At 44.0% G+C, this 16,735-nt stretch overlaps 1 protein-coding gene across 1 annotated transcript in view; it reads right to left on the bottom strand.

Annotated features, from left to right (window-relative positions):
* Positions 1-2,144: 2,144 nt before the first annotated feature.
* The window catches only part of LOC132887421 (cystatin-like protein), a 31,847-nt gene continuing 17,256 nt past the window's right edge, over positions 2,145-16,735 (bottom strand). The window contains exons 2-4 of the mRNA XM_060922898.1: positions 10,895-11,008; positions 10,653-10,733; positions 2,145-2,386 (exon numbers count right to left, since the gene is read on the bottom strand). Of these exons, the coding sequence (XP_060778881.1) occupies positions 2,288-2,386; positions 10,653-10,733; positions 10,895-11,008 (294 nt within the window). The 3' untranslated portion in view covers positions 2,145-2,287. The remainder of the gene's footprint in view (positions 2,387-10,652; positions 10,734-10,894; positions 11,009-16,735) is intronic.

Raw genomic sequence — 16,735 nt, 5'->3', positions numbered from 1 at the left:
TGTGCGGAGTTTGCATGTTCTCCCCGTGTCCGCGTGGGTTTCCTCCAGGTGCTCCGGTTTCCCCCACAGTCCAAAGACATGCAGGTTAGGTTAACTGGTGACTGTAAATTGACCGTAGGTGTGAATGTGAGTGTGAATGGTTGTCTGTGTCTATGTGTCAGCCCTGTGATGACCTGGCGACTTGTCCAGGGTGTACCCCGCCTTTCGCCCGTGGTCAGCTGGGATGGGCTCCAGCTTGCCTGCGACCCTGTAGAACAGGATAAAGTGGCTAGAGATAATGAGGTGAGATGAGACTGTCTTTTTCTAAAAGGTGGTTTCAGGGCAAATTACCTCTTGTACTTTGACATGAACAAAAACAAATATTGAAATGACCTGTACAAAGACCTGTAAGGCCTTCACCTTTGGTTAAATAAATGAAGAGTGATTTGGCAACTATTAACAATCTCAGAGTACCATTAGTTTCAACATTTTATTGATTTATTTTTGTGTTCAGATATTTTTTTCCAGAAATAAAAACTAAAGTAGGAGTCTAAAGGAATCTAAAGTCTTCTAAAGGGAAGCTGAGTGCTTAAAAACTGGCTGATTTGTAGAAACAAAAGCTGGTATGTGTAGTGTGTACAGACACAATGTTTGTAATTAAAAGTGATCCTCTTGGCACTTTTTATATTTACACAGCGAACAGTTTCCCTGCTGTTCTCATGTTGTTCATTCATAGTTTTTTTTATTTTAGTTTAGTTTCTTCAAAGTAGCCAGTGTTTACCTTGATGACGCTTTGCACACTATTGGAATTATCTTAACCAGCTTCATGAGGTAGTCACCTGGAATGCTTTTCGGTTAACAGGTGTGCCTCGTCAAAAGTTAATTAGTGGACTAGTTTCTTACCTTCTTAATGCTTCTGAGATCATGAAACAGTAAATAGTAAATAATAAAATATACAGTAAATAGCCTTATTCCACAAATGTAGTAATCCATATTATGTCCAGAAACGCTCAACTAAGTAAAGAGAAATGTTTACATGTTTTGTTTTACATTCATTATATTATTTTCACTCCATGAAAAAAAAGCTGAAATACCAGAACAATGTGGATTTATTTTATTCACCTTTTTCAGCTTGCCTTGACTGCATTCCTGCAAAGATCATGTCGGGTACAAGGCCAATTTTAACCAGCCTCACTAGATAAGTGCAACTCGCTTTGATCAGGTTGTTGGGTAGTTACCGTATGTGCTGTAACAAAAAGGACATAAGCCTAATCAGTGTAAAATTAAAATTTTATTGGCCATACACACCAATTTAGTTAAACAACACTGTTTATGAGCTATGAGTTTCATTCATAATCAGACTCAGGCTGTTGAAATATCCATGCTTCTGCCACACAGATTTTATTCCTTTTCACTTCTAGGGGTAAAGAGACTTTAAAGTGCTCGAACTTCACTTGTGAAGAGAAAATTCAGTTCACCATGTGAATGGTTTTACCTGGCTACAAAACAATTATGTTTCTGGTTGAGAGTATGCTGTGCGTATTTTGGCTGCCGCTTCTTACCTGAGCTTTTTATACTTCTTTTTTCCCCTCTTTGTTTTTCTTTGTGTTTGTATTGTTTGTTTTTTGTTTGAATGTTTTGTCTGCTGATTGTGGCGTCATTCCGAATCCAGTTTTGGGCATCAGTTTCCTTCAGGCCTTGGTCCGCCATGGGGGATGCCTGTGCTCCTTGCGATGGACTGTAGTGAGCTTGTTGCACCTTTTTAACATTGGGGTTGTCCAGCACTCTGTGCAGCAGTGCTTCTATGCTCACTTTATGGATCCATGGTGCGGCGTTACCCAGTGGCGGCTGTGCAGGTGGTGCGAGACATCCCTTTGTGCGCCTTTTGTTGGGACTGTGGTTAGCTACGTCATTGGAATTACCTCCTGACCCTCTTAGGGTGGATTTTTTTTTTTGTAATTGTCAAGCGATCTCGGGTGTGAGAAAGGTGCTATATAAAGTTGAATATTATAATTATTATAGACTAAGAAAATAAAATTGAGAACAAGTGAGAACACTCCTCTTAAGTGTGCTTTATTTCCTCATGTGTGTAATCATGGCCAACTTAAGTTTTATATTGAAGCATATTTATTTTCACTTCTGCTGTAACAAGAAAATGCTGTTTTTAAAATGATTTGCTACTGTATTAACCATTTCACTGACAGATTAAAAATTCTTTTTTTTAGACATTTCTCTTTCTCTGAGTGTGTGTGTTAGAGTTTGTGCTATTGTGATTTGTGCAACTTCACACACATCTGAGACATCCAATCTACTTCACATCATCCAGAAATGGTGGCTTCAGACCCATGATGCCTCCTCCTGAAGGGAAATATTTCTCACAGTTATCTCGAATTTCTTTGCGTTGTCCCTGAAAAAGAAGCAATTAGTTTTTAATAGTCTTGATGCAGCCCTATGAAAATTAGATAATAGTTTACAGGTTCATCAATAGTAGAAATGGAATAAGTTCATAAACAGGATTTAAAAGGTTAGAAATATTTGAATAATATTGGCTGGCTTTTTTTCGTGGTCTATCAGATATATTCTATTCAGCTAGCATGATATTGAACTTTTCTTCGACTTGTTCAATATAATATGATTTACACACACACACACACACACACACACACACACACACACACACACACACACACACACACACACACACACTCTCTCTCTCTTCCAGTTTTTTGATGTCCATTAGTATGTTTTTCTCTTGTAAGCAGAGAGGAACTGTCAGGGCCTTTTAGACATTCAGAGAAGGCCAAAACATAACATTTCAAATGGTATATTTAATTTCTTTCATCATTTCATTATAATAATTGTCTTCTAATTTGGCCTCATTGTCTATCAGATTTGCTTTAGATATGAAAGGGTTACTGTCCCGAATACATTAAAATCAAGTTATTCAATTAGATTTTTTTTTGTCTGTCTCTCGGCAGAAAAGAGTTTATAGCTGGCTCACTCATTGGTTAGGACTTCATTGCCGGGACAGAAGACCATGGCAGTGCATGTTTATGTAGGAAGTGACAGATGAATTAACCAATCAGATTTTGATTTGGGGCGGCACGGTGGTGTAGTGGTTAGCGCTGTCGCCTCACAGCAAGAAGGTCCTGGGTTCGAGCCCCGGGCCCGGCGAGGGCCTTTCTGTGTGGAGTTTGCATGTTGTCCGCGTGGGTTTCCTCCGGGTGCTCCAGTTTCCCCCACAGTCCAAAGACATGCAGGTTAGGTTAACTGGTGACTCTAAATTGACTGTAGGTGTGAGTGTGAATGGTTGTCTGTGTCTATGTGTCAGCCCTGTGATGACCTGGCGACTTGTCCAGGGTGTACCCCGCCTTTCGCCCGTAGTCAGCTGGGATAGGCTCCAGCTTGCCTGCGACCCTGTAGAAGGATAAAGCGGCTAGAGATAATGAGATGAGATTTTGATTTGTAGTGGGAGGGACCAAAAATTTATCATCCTCGGCCTTCTCAAAGGCCGACGCTAGCTTAAACATGAATTGGCGCCATCAGCGCGGCAGTGAAGTCACCTTCTAGCCGGTGTAGCGTTCATCAGTAGTGTTAGTGAATGCTAATAAAGCAGTCAAGCCAGTGCTATCGAGAACAAGTAGCACAGGCTAACGACTGAGAAAGTAAGATTGGAGTCTCCAGACTCTTCCACGCATGCTCGCCCAGTATTTTTCACTCATACTGAAGTATTCATTTCCCTGTGTAATTTACTTTTTTACTTTTAAAATCAACATCGACAGCTACACACAACGGAGCGACCTGGCAGCCTGACGATATTCTCTTGCAAAATCATTTGCCCTGTTGCTTTTTGGTGTATCTGGCTAAGCTTTAGCTGAACTGAACTCCCAGCTCTAATTGCAATGGTTCACCACTGCTTGTAAATATGCGTGAAGAATATCTAATGAAGTTTTGGTCGCTTTTTGGGTCTTTAACATGTCTTTAGTTTCAGTTTTCAGTTTATTTATTTAGTGCTTAATTATAGCATAGTTAATCTTAGCACTGGATTCGCCTAGTCTTTCTCTTTCCCAGCAAATAAAGAAATGGTTCTGTGCATGCACAGCAGAAAACTCTCTCACTGGATATTCACATCAGCTCCAATGTGTGACATGTTGTCTTGACAACATGCAGTATCATAAACCATATTCAATGCTCATTCTCCACTGGGTAGAGTGGCACAATACACGTAGGATAAGCAACCTGCTAAGAAGATTGTATGTTATCAAACCAAATGAATGAAACCTGCTTGAAGGGGATAGAATACATATATTTACCAGCTGGGAGGTCCGTATCATGAAATACCATGACTGAGGTCTTGAAAGTACTGACCAAGGCCCTCTGGGCCAAGGTCAGTATTCAAGGCCAAGGTCACAGTATTTCACCGTACGGACCGACCTTAAGCTGGTAAATAATATATTTATTGTTTTAACCAAATTCTAACAGATAATGAGAGCGCCCAAAAGGGAAAACCGAGGCGAGACGCCATTTTGAATCCTCATTCACAGCTGTAATGCAAATTGCTTCCTCCTCGGTATATAAGTGCACTTCCATGGCAGGAAAAAAACTACATTTTGCCACCTATGTAGTCCCCTATTTATACAAAATTGAGTCATTCAGGATTCAGCCATGCTTTTGCTTGGCTTTAGCAAGTTAGAGGTTTTTAGCTTTCTCCTGAAATGTTTTATTTTATTTTGTCTTCCTCAGGGTAGTAAAACTCACTTTCACTGTAAAGACTGTTGTTATCACTATCCATGATGTAAAATTAATGCTATTCTCATGAGACATGCTGGCAAAAATTTATAAGGTTTTTGATAATCTTATAAATAAATCTTATAAAAAACAAGATAAATGTTGACAAAAAACTATGTTTGTTGTTGTTGTGAACGAGCGAGTTGCCAGAGGTCTGTAACTGGGCTCCATACCATAGGATACGGACCTGCTCGCCAGCCAAACAGAGTGCAGGATTTGATGGAAACTGCACTGCGAAAAAAATAAATGTTTTTATTCCATGGAAAAAGTAGCCTTTATCTGTAATAATCTGTGATACTGCATAGTTCATGCATATGTTGGTGTACGGAATTTCATGGTTTAGTTCATATGTTGTGTCATTTACATGTTATATTTATTTTGTTTGTTAAAATACTAATTTCATCATGATGGAAATGCTTTAAGAATATTTTTTGTATGCAAAGAAAAATGGGATTGAAATGTATCATTTGTTATTTCTATTGTCCGAACCAATGAGAAATTTGTTAGAGGTCAAGGGTTATCTGGAAGTGAATGGGAGAGATGGGAGAGAGATGAGGAGAAGAGCAGGAAGACAGTGAGTGAGGAGCGGGGAGAACACAGTTCATATATCTTGCCTTTCAGATTTTTCAGGTTTTGGTCATAAAAAGACTTTTCCCTGACACCCAATTATTTTTGTTTAGTGGACCGAAAGCTACTGAATTCAATTCACAGACTTCAAATTTTATTTTTTTAAAAATAAAACAATTAATGAATTTAGGGCCATGTGGCCACCAAATTATCCGCTATTTTTTCCTGCTTCACCATGACCCAATTCAAGATACATCATGTGATGGGCTTTCCCCATTCATGCAAGGCATTGTGGGATACGAATTTGAAACAGAAGAGAAAAATGGAGGACATTGTGCGATTGAAACGTGAAAGACCGACTACAGTCACAGAAAGCAAGAAGAAGACGTTTTGTTGTGAAGAAAAGGAAACACAGGGCCAAACTAATAAATATCGGCAGTCAGCGAGCACCTCGGTATGATCAGCTGTTCGTTTAGCGACAGAATGATGTAATTCAGTGCATGGTCAAAAGGTAAGTGTGCGCATGCGGACTTCCTCTGTCTGCTTGACTGCGCAAAGCATTTTCAATCAATGGGATGACAATCAGGTGTGAATGGGCACCCTGTTTTATTTAAAGAACAGGGATCTATCAAAATCTGATCTTCACAACACGTTTGTGGAAGTGTATCATGGCACGAACAAAGGAGATTTCTGAGGACCTCAGAAAAAACGTTGTTGATGCTCATCAGGCTGGAAAAGGTTACAAAACCATCTCTAAAGAGTTTGGACTCCACCAATCCACAGTTCAGACAGATTGTGTACAAATGGAGGAAATTCCATTCCATTGTTACCCTCCTCAGGAGTGGTCAACCAACAAAGATCATTCCAAGAACAAGGCGTGTAATAGTCAGTGAGGTCACAAAGGACCCCAGGGTAAATTCTAAGCAACTGAAGGCCTCTCTCACCTTAGCCAATGTTCATGAGTCCACCATCAGGAGAACACTAAACGACAATTGTGTGCATGGCAGGGTTGCAAGCAGAAAGCCACTGCTCTCCAAAAAGAACATTGCTGCTCATCTGCAGTTTGCTAAAGATCACATGGACAAGCCAGAAGGCTATTGGAAAAATGTTTTATGGATGGATGAGACCAAAATAGAACTTTTTGGTTGAAATGAGAAGCGTTATATTTGGAAAAAGGAAAACACTGCATTCCAGCATAAGAACCTTATCCCATTTGTGAAACATGGTGGTGGTAGTATCATGGTTTGGGCCTGTTTTGCTGCATATGGGCCAGGACGGCTTGCCGTCTTTGATGGAACAATGAATTCTGAATTATACCAGCGAATTCTAAAGGAAAATGTCAGGACATCTGTCCATGAACTGAATCTCAAGAGAAGGTGGGTCATGCAGCAAGACAATGACCCTAAGCACACAAGTCATTCTAACAATGAATGGTTAAAGAAAAATAAAGTTAATGTTTTGGAATGGCCAAGTCAAAGTCCTGACCTTAATCCAATTGAAATGTTGTGGAAGGACCTGAAGCAGGGGCGATTCTAGCATCTGATCTTTGGGGGTGCTTAGCCCCCAGAGCTGACAGAGGCACCTGGCTTGAACGACAGTGTTTCCACGTTTATTCCGCATTTAGACTAGACTTAACTAGACAAGAAGACTAGACTAGACAAGACTAGACTTATGCAATGTTTTAACAGAAGCTGACCCAATAAACTATGATATCTACACATTTACAACCACTGACACAAATATTTACGTTATATTTTTAACTAAACAAGACCTACTACTGCATTTGTAATGTTGGAGCTATTCATTTAGAACAGTGGTAATTGTTAATTAATGTGTTATTGTGTATTGTGTAATAAGTGTGTATTATGATTTTACATTAGTTTACATTAGTTTATATTTTTTGTTATATTTGTTATATTTTGGTAGTGTTCTTTTGAAAATGTAGGCTATATCCAAACCACACTCACTGTCCCCCCAGACAATGACCAGGGTTTGGATTTGTGAATGATAAGCAAACGTAAACGCTATGTTACATTAAATAAAATTGACTAACACACGGTGGTCTAGCACCGTAGCACTTGTACAGCTCTGCACAAAAGTATCTCGATATCATATCGAGATACTTTTGATGATCGATGATAAATGTCATTTTTATCATTCTGTTCATAGACCAGGGAACATTAATATTGCATTATGCATATTATTGTGTTGTGTTTAACAATTGTAACTCCAGTCCGTACCTTCACATCTCGCTATGCCAGTAATACTCAGGTGCTACTTCGAGTTCCTCATCGGCGTGGAATCCAGTTAAAAAAAAAAACACCATGTCGTAGCAAGCACTCGCGCGGACAGGCAACCCAATCAGAGGGGACGCAAGGAGGAGAGGTATTTTACTGGTCATAGAACTATCACGTAACAGGTGAATTCAAGAACACACACACGCCCGCGCACACATTCATTGCGCAGTGCGCAAGGGCACTTATTTCTGAAAATTACGTCCAAAAGCAGTGTTTTTGAGGGTGCTGAGCTAGGGGGTGCTGAGCTCGTTTTTGGGGGTGCTTGAGCACCCCCAAAAATAGGCTAAACACGCCCCTGACCTGAAGTGAGCGGTTCATGTGAGGAAACCCACCAACATCCCAGAGTTGAAGCTGTTCTGTATGGAAGAATGGGCTAAAATTCCTTCAAGTCGGTGTGCAGGACTGATCAACAGTTACCAGAAACATATAGTTGCAGTTATTGCTGCACAAGGGGGTCACACCAGATACTGAAAGCAAAGGTTCACATACTTTTGCCACTCACAGATATGTAATATTGGATCATTTTCCTCAATAAATCAATGACCAAGTATAATATGTTTGCCTCATTTGTTTAACTGGGTTCTCTTTATCTACTATTAGGACTTGTGTGAAAATCTGATGATGTCTTAGGTCATTTATGCAGAAATATAGAAAATTATGAAGGGTTCACAAACTTTCAAGCACCACTGTATCACAATGACCAAATTTCAGTGGGAACTAAATTTCACCGATTTTATGAAATCAAAAGGCCGTCTACTTTTAAAACACCATTTTTAGTTCATATAAGCGGTCGGCCAGATCACGGAGAGTGGCTATAGTGTTGAGTTCGTCAGAGCTGGAGTATAACTTCGGACAGAAGTTTAACTGCCTCAGAACAGAGTTAAAAGTTTGAGTGAGCTAGCCATCAGCAGCTAAATGTGTCTGTCGTTAGCTGGACTGAGCTTACAAGTTCACATACACACACATATACACACACACACATATATATATATATATATATATATATATATATATATATATATATAATCTCATTATCTCTAGCCGCTTTATCCTTCTACAGGGTCGCAGGCAAGCTGGAGCCTATCCCAGCTTACTATGAGCGAAAGGTGGGGTACACCCTGGACAAGTCGTCAGGTCATCACAGGGCTGACACATAGGCCAAGTTTACATTAGACCGTATCTGTCTCGTTTTCTTCGCGGATGCACTGTCCGTTTACATTAAAACGCCTGGAAACGCCGGGAAACGGGAATCCACCAGGGTCCACGTATTCAATCCAGATCGTGTCTGGTCCGGTGCTGTGTAAACATTGAGAATACGCGGATACGCTGTGCTGAGCTCTAGCTGGCGTCGTCATTGGACAACGTCACTGTGACATCCACCTTCCTGATTCACTGGCGTTGGTCATTTGACGCAACTGCTGAAAAACGGCGCGGACTTCCGCCTTGTATCACCTTTCATTAAAGAGTATAAAAGTATGAAAATACTGCAAATACTGATGCAAATACTGCCCATTGTGTAGTTATGATTGTCTTTAGGCTTATATATATACACACATATATATGCATATGAGGAACCGATCATGTAAACGTGTAGTATTGTAGAAAGGAAGATGTCTGTCGCCATACCACCGCAACAATGAGGGAGTTGTGCCCTTATAGGCAGACGATAGAAGCTGAGGAGCAGCACGAAATGATCTTGTTCTTCAGCCGAAAGACAGATGCAGAATGCTGCCGACACGCTGGTTTTATACCCACTCCTGGCTTGCTTCACACGCAAGTCATGAGTGACTGTCACGTGCTAATCACGTGCGTCACACATGCTTCCCAAGTGTGGCCCATACTCCTAGTGCAGGAAACTTGTAAAATGCAAGTCACATGCACTCGACACTCACTGAACACGCACTGATCATGTGCGTCAGACATACGCTTTCCATGGGCTAAAGGCACAATTTTTCTCATGCTCGAGGAAGTCAGGCATGTAACCTGTACTTGGCACAAGTACTTTGCCCGTACTCCTCCCACAAACTTTCCCCTGGGTTCACCATGACCCTGCAGCACAGCTGAGAGCTACCAAACCCTGCGACCTGTGCGTGTCCAAAACACTTATGGCAGGTTGAGAGTGTGGCATAACACAGCCTATTGCCAAGACAAGGAGGACACAGATGGCACCAGACAGTGCACTTTGGACTGGAGTGATGTGGATGACAGCTGCCGTGGAAATCTCCTCTTCATTTGCTTTCCTTCACATTTCCTCCATGTGTAAGACACCAGGTACTTAATTTCGTTCAGGTACCACGTTTTATTTTTCTCTCATGGTGAAGCAGCCATCTTGTTTTTTTTGGTTACAATGCACCTGAGCAAATTTCAAGCCTGTAGTGATGGACTTTGAAGTTTTTGTTTTATTAACATTCGTAGGCTATTGCCGGCTTAGTATTATTTAGGCGCTTGGTATAAAACTTTGGAGAGTTGAATTAATGTGAACATTTATTTTGGACATGCGCGCTTTGAAAACAAAGGTAAAACTGAAGGTTATAGTGAAAGCTATTGAAATTGCCTGTGTGTGATGTATATTAATGTGTACATAATAGTAAATGGTTAATGATTTTGTATATTTGTGTGTGACTTCTCATCAGTCTGTAACTGAAGATACTTTAAGAGACTACTCTTCTTAAAGTGTTCTAAGCTTAAAGGGCTTCACATGGGGATACTAGTATGACAGTGTGGAAATAGGTTACACAGGGGTGTGAACTACGTTGGAAATTATTCGTTCAAGTGTGAGTTGAACATTATAAATTAGATTAACATTGCTATATCATTTGTTAAGACCCAACACATAGACTAAAGTCATATAGTTTGAAATTAACCTTTATTGTTAGTGATAACTACAAAGAGCTCAGGGTAGTTACCGCCATTTAGTGCCGGTAAAGCAAGGGGACGATACATTGACAAACTCCAACCTCATGTACAGTTGATGTCTTTTCTTTGTGGTGCGTGTTTCTATATCTGCTGCAGTATACTTACATTATTGACATCCATCAACCTGGCACAGTCAACCAGTTCTTTACCATCTTTTGTCTTACACACAAGACAGTCAATTATGGGCTGTGGAAAATAAAGTTATGACCTTTTTGTGAGCTGAAAAAATATCCAGGATTGCAGTGTTTCTATGGTTAATGGGTATGTCAGTGTCAAAAGGTGAAAGACTTTAAATGAAAATGTTTATATAAGGTCAAGAATAAGGGCAATAAAGATGTCATACACACCGTATTTGGTTTTCGTGTAACACAATCATCTCGGTGCTCATATGCGTTTGGAGAAGCCTTCTTGCATGGTGTGACTATCAGACGGGCATTGACATAGAAGTTGCTTTCCTCAGTCTGTGAACAAGGGTATTATATAGCCACATTAATACATGTCTTTAAAAGAATGACTTGAATACATAGTGATAAACACAAAATGAGCAATCATATGATGCTACTGATATTGATATCGATTGATAGTTATTTTTTGTTGTTCCTTTATACATCCTAGTTGAGACCACAGTAAAGTTGATTTTTATATTCAACAATCACCAAACATTTGCATTTAAAATTCCATTAGCATACATATGCTCCATCAGCACAATGTAATGTCTACACACACACACACACACACACACACACACACACACACACACACACACACACACACACACACATCCATAGAGCCATTCACACCTATGAGTAGGCAGTTGACCAAATCCACATGTCTTTGTACTGTGGAAGGAAACAGGAGGACCTGGAGGAAACTTATGCAGACACAAGGAGAACATGAAAACTCAACACAGAAAGGCCCTGGTCAGCTGGCAGCTTCAAACACATAACCTTTTTGCTGTGAGGCAACAGGACTAAGCACTGCACCACCTCAAAGATTATTTACAAGTCATTATTTTCAGTTTTAATTTCAACATACAGTCCCAAATTTGGCGGCACGGTGGTGTAGTGGTTAGCGCTGTCGCCTCACAGCAAGAAGGTCCGGGTTCTAGCCCCTTGGCCAGCGAGGGCCTTTCTGTGCGGAGTTTGCATGTTCTCCCCGTGTCCGCGTGGGTTTCCTCCGGGTGCTCCGGTTTCCCGCACAGTCCAAAGACATGCAGGCTAGGTTAACTGGTGACTCTAAATTGACCATAGGTGTGAATGTGAGTGTGAATGGTTGTCTGTGTCTATGTGTCAGCCTTGTGATGACCTGGCGACTTGTCCAGGGTGTACCCCGCCTTTCGCCTGTAGTCAGCTGGGATAGGCTCCAGCTTGCCTGCGACCCTGTAGAACAGGATAAAGCGGCTAGAGATAATGAGATGATAATGAGAATGAGTCCCAAATTTTTCTGATTTGGGGCTATAGAAAAGAAATGTTTTGTTAAATTTTAATTTCTGCTAAAAAAAAAATCAGTAAAGCAATATAGTAAAAATTTTAAGTATTACACATGTAAAACCACACGATGCATAGTTCTAAAATACACTTTTGGTGCAACTTAAGACACATCATCAGTGTTATAACCTGGGTTCATTGGGTGTTTCGGGTCTCACAAGACACCCTCGCCCAGGGGACCCAGCCGGGGTGATCAAGTCCCGGCTTGTGTCTTAAGAGCATGTGTCCACGGATCGCCCCGCTTGATCCATAGCCATCTGGACGCCTTTTCTGCAGCATCACTGATATTTTTGATGGCTCTCCTGCTGTGCAGTCCCTTCACCCCCAGCATCTTGAGCGCCCTGATGAGAGACTGGCCGGCGAATCCTCTGCACCCGACCTCGATGGGGTTGCATTGGGTCCTCCATCTCCTACTTCGGCATTCACCTGCCAGCTCCTCGTACTTGGCCCTCTTCCTCTCAAAGGCCTCCTCTATCTGGTCTTCCCAGGGAACAGTCAACTCCAGCAGGACCACTTGCCTTGTTGTTTCTGACACCAGGACCATGTCTGGCCTGAGTGTGGTCACTGCGATGCTCTCCGGGAACTTGAGCTGTCTCCCTAGGTCAACTTTCAGCTGCCAGTCCCGGGCTGTTGCCAGCAGCCCCCCTTCTTGACTCCGGAGCTGCTGCGGCTTCTCCCCAGCCCTAACAAATGCGATGGACTGCTTTGATGGTTGTTGGTGTTTGCTGGTGGAAATCCCTGTACTGATGGCCTCCGCAATGACCCGCAGCACCTGATCATGGCGCCAGCGGTAACGCCCATCTTCCAGTGCCCTTGGGCAGCAGCTCAGGATGTGCTCCAGTGATCCAGTTCCTTGGCAGAGAGGGCACAGTGGGTTCTCAGCCAAGCCCCAACGATGGAGGTTGGACGGGCTTGGGAGGACATCGTAGACTGACTGGATGAGGAACTTGATCCGGTGTGGCTCAGATCGCCATAGTTCTGTCCACGATACCTTCCGGTCAGCTGCCTCCTCCCATCGAGTCCACGCCCCCTGCTGCCGCATCCCTACTGTCCTACTGCAGCGGGCTTCCTCCACTCCTGCCCGGACCTCCTCCTGGATCAGCTGACGCCTTTCCTTCCCCTGCGCCTTATTATAGGAAGATCTTGGGTTGCTCCCGAGTCCTGCCCGTCCGGATGCCACTGTTCCTACCGATTCACTGTGCCGTAAATGGGACTCCGCCTGGTCGACTGCCTCTTGAGCACACCACTTCCTGCCGGTCCTCACTTCTATGCCAGCCGAGGAGACTTTCATGTCATTAGAGTCCCTATACAGCAGCACCTCTCTTGCTCGTGTAACCATAAACTCCTCCATCAGACTACTGAAGGGTAGTTTCAGTTTGTTGTTCCTCCCGTACAAGGTGATGCTGCTAAGACTTCGCGGCAGGCCCAACCACTTCCGCAGGAAGGAGCTGACCTTCCTCTCGAAGCACTCGACGGTGGTTATTGGCACATCATAGACCAGCAGTGGCCAGAGGAGTCGTGGCAAGATGCCATGTTGGTAAATTCAGGCCTTAAACTTGCCTGGTAGTCCTGTCTTATCCAACGCTGTCAGCCAGGTTCCCAGCTCCTCTGATGTTGCTCGGAGTGCTGCGGTGTCCTTCAAGGTGCAGTCATAGATCTTGCCCAGGCTCTTGACTGGCTTCTCTCCCACAGATGGAATCTGGGTGTCTCCTATTGAGAAGCGAAACCTGTCTGAAACCTTCCCTTTCTTCACCACCAGGGACCTGGACTTGGCTGGCTTGAAGCTCATCCGGGCCCAGCTAATGAGACGCTCAAGGCCTTGGAGGATCCATCAACAGCCCGGGACTGATGTTGTAGTCACTGTTAGATCATCCATAAATGCTCTGATGGGGGGCTGTCACATACCTGATTTGGTGAGTGGTCCTCTGCACTCCACCTCCGCTGACTTCACCAGCATGTTCATGGCCAAGGAAAACAATATCACAGAAATGGTACATCCTGTGATAATGCCCTTCTCCAGCCGATGAAATGCAGATGTTACTATTCTGGAAGTGACTCTCAAACTGAAGCAGCTGTAATAGTCCAGTATGAGGTCCTTGATCTTGCCTGGAACGTGGTGTCGGTCAAGCGAGGTTTCCACCAGCTTGTGTGGAATAGACCCATAGGCATTGGCAAGGTTGAGCCAAAGGACTACCAGGTCTCCTTTGCCTTCCCGTGCCTCCCGGATCAGCTGGGTGACGACTCCTGTATGCTCGATGCATCCTGGGACCCTCGGGACTCCCCCCTTCTGCACAGAGGTGTCAATGTATGTGTTCCTCAGGAGGAACTCCGTCATGCGCCAGGCAACAATACTGAAGAATATCTTGCTCTCGACGCTGAGGAGTGAGATGATCCTGAATTGCTTGATGGTAATTGAGCTCTCCTCCTTTGGAATCCAGACCCCTTCTGCATGTCTCCACTGCTGGGCCACCTTCCCCCTTCTCCAAATGACCCTGAGGATCGTCCATAGTCGCTTCACGAGTCTGGGGCATGTCTTGTAAACCACATAAGGCACTCTGCTGGGGCCCGGTGCTGAATTAGATCTGGCTGCCCTGACAACCTCTTCAACTTCTTTCAAAGTTGGCTCCTTGGTGTTAAATGCCAAGGTGGGTTCTGGCGGAGTTATCAGGGTTCTGCATGGCCCAAGGTCTTCCTCTCTTGCATTGTCACTGTAGGTGGCATTGAGGTACTTATTAACCTCGTCTTCAGTGCAGGCAAGGTGGCCACTTCTTTTTTGCCCAAGGATCTTCTTGGTGAAAACAAAGGGGTTCGAGATGAAGGCTGTACGTCTCCTGGCTCTCTCCCTACCCCTCCTCTTATGCCACTCTGCTTGACGGAGGGTGGTGAGTTTTTTCCTCAGGATGCTACAGAGCTCTGCCAGCCCGGCCTTCTCCTCCTCCCTTGCCACCTTAAGCTGCCGTCCAAGCAGTCTAAGCTCCTGTCTAAGCTGGCTTATTTTCACCTCCCATCTGTTTGGCTCCCCTGGACGTCTGGTTGGCTGTTGTTCCTTTAAGCCAAACCTCTCAGCACCAATGCTGATGATCATTGCAGACATTGACAGCAATTTCTGGTCTGCATCTCCCCTTACAGTGGCATCAAGGACTTGATCCAGATCTTCATCAAACTGGAGCCACTCTCTTTCTTTGTTGGCAGCAGGCCACATGACCCGACGGTGTTCAGAATGCTTGAAATGAGGTAGGATTTGTGGGGCGTGGAGGGTCTGGGCACTGTGGGTTGACTCCTGGCCGGGCTCCTCCTGCGTCTCACCAGGTACTGGGCCTGTGCGTTGCACCACCTGCTTCCCCATCAAACATCTCATTTTGGTCTGGTGGATCTTTAGACCATGCTGGTTCTTGCAGACCTTGCCACATGGACAGACTGCACTCGTAGTTGTTTTTCCATTCCGTTCCGTCACCTGTTTATCAGTCCTGTTGGGGTGCTCATCCTCCCCCCCTCTCGGGCACCCCTTGGGGTATACTTCATTAGGGCTCTTCGTAGCTTATTTGTGGGTGCACCCTCTCGGGAGCTGCAGTTTGGGTTGCTGGCCCTCTCTGCCCCTGTTACTGTCTTTCCAGTTGTCAGCTGTCTCTCCAGCTGTCACCATACTATTCATGGTCGTCATCCGGCCTATTCCCGGAGGTCACTGGCTTAGCCAGATCAACTAGTTCTAAAATACATTTTTGGTGCAACTTAAGACACATCATCAGTGTTGTAACCTGGGTTCATCGGGTGTTTCGGGTCTCACAACAGACACCCTTGCCCAGGGGACCCAGCCGGGGTGATCAAGTCCCGGCTTGTGTCATAAGAGCATGTGTCCACGGATCGCCCCGCTTGATCCATAGCCATCTGGACGCCTTTTCTGCAGCATCACTGATATTTTTGATGGCTCTCCTGCTGTGCAGTCCCTTCACCCCCAGCATCTTGAGCGCCCTGATGAGAGACTGGCCAGCGAATCCTCTGCACCCGACCTCGATGGGGTTGCATCGGGTCCTCCATCTCCTACTTCGGCATTCACCTGCCAGCTCCTCGTACTTGGCCCTCTTCCTCTCAAAGGCCTCCTCTATCTGGTCTTCCCAGGGAACAGTCAACTCCAGCAGGACCACTTGCCTTGTTGTTTCTGACACCAGGACCATGTCTGGCCTGAGTGTGGTCACTGTGATGCTCTCCAGGAACTTGAGCTGTCTCCCTAGGTTGACTTTCAGCTGCCAGTCCCGGGCTGTTGCCAGCAGCCCCCCTTCTTGACTCCGGAGCTGCTGCGGCTTCTCCCCAGCCCTAACAAATGCGATGGACTGCCTTGATGGTTGTTGGTGTTTGCTGGTCAATATAATATATTTGTTTAAATTTGCTCATTTGCATGTTTTAGATTGTGTTGCAAATGTAATCAATGTCTGTGAAGATTCTCAGTCATCCAGGTCATAGTAAACTGTGGGTGGTAAAAGAGAGCAACTGGACTTGGTTGAAGATTCTTGAAGACATTTCACCTCTCATCCAAAAGGCTTCTTCAGTTCTGTCTGACTAATAGGGAGCATCAGGTATTTATCCTCTCATGGATGAAAAGCAATCCTAAGGTGTCATTGAGTCATCCTGTTGGTGTGGGTCACTGGGGGCTGGGTGTGAACAGCCTCGAGAGTCGTTGAGGTGATCAATGTATTGCTGGTTCTC

Source organism: Neoarius graeffei, chromosome 1 (assembly GCF_027579695.1).
Source record: "Neoarius graeffei isolate fNeoGra1 chromosome 1, fNeoGra1.pri, whole genome shotgun sequence".
NCBI lineage: Eukaryota > Metazoa > Chordata > Actinopteri > Siluriformes > Ariidae > Neoarius > Neoarius graeffei.
The sequence above is the reverse complement of the archived record's forward strand: the minus strand, read 5'-3'. Positions and strand labels throughout refer to the sequence as shown.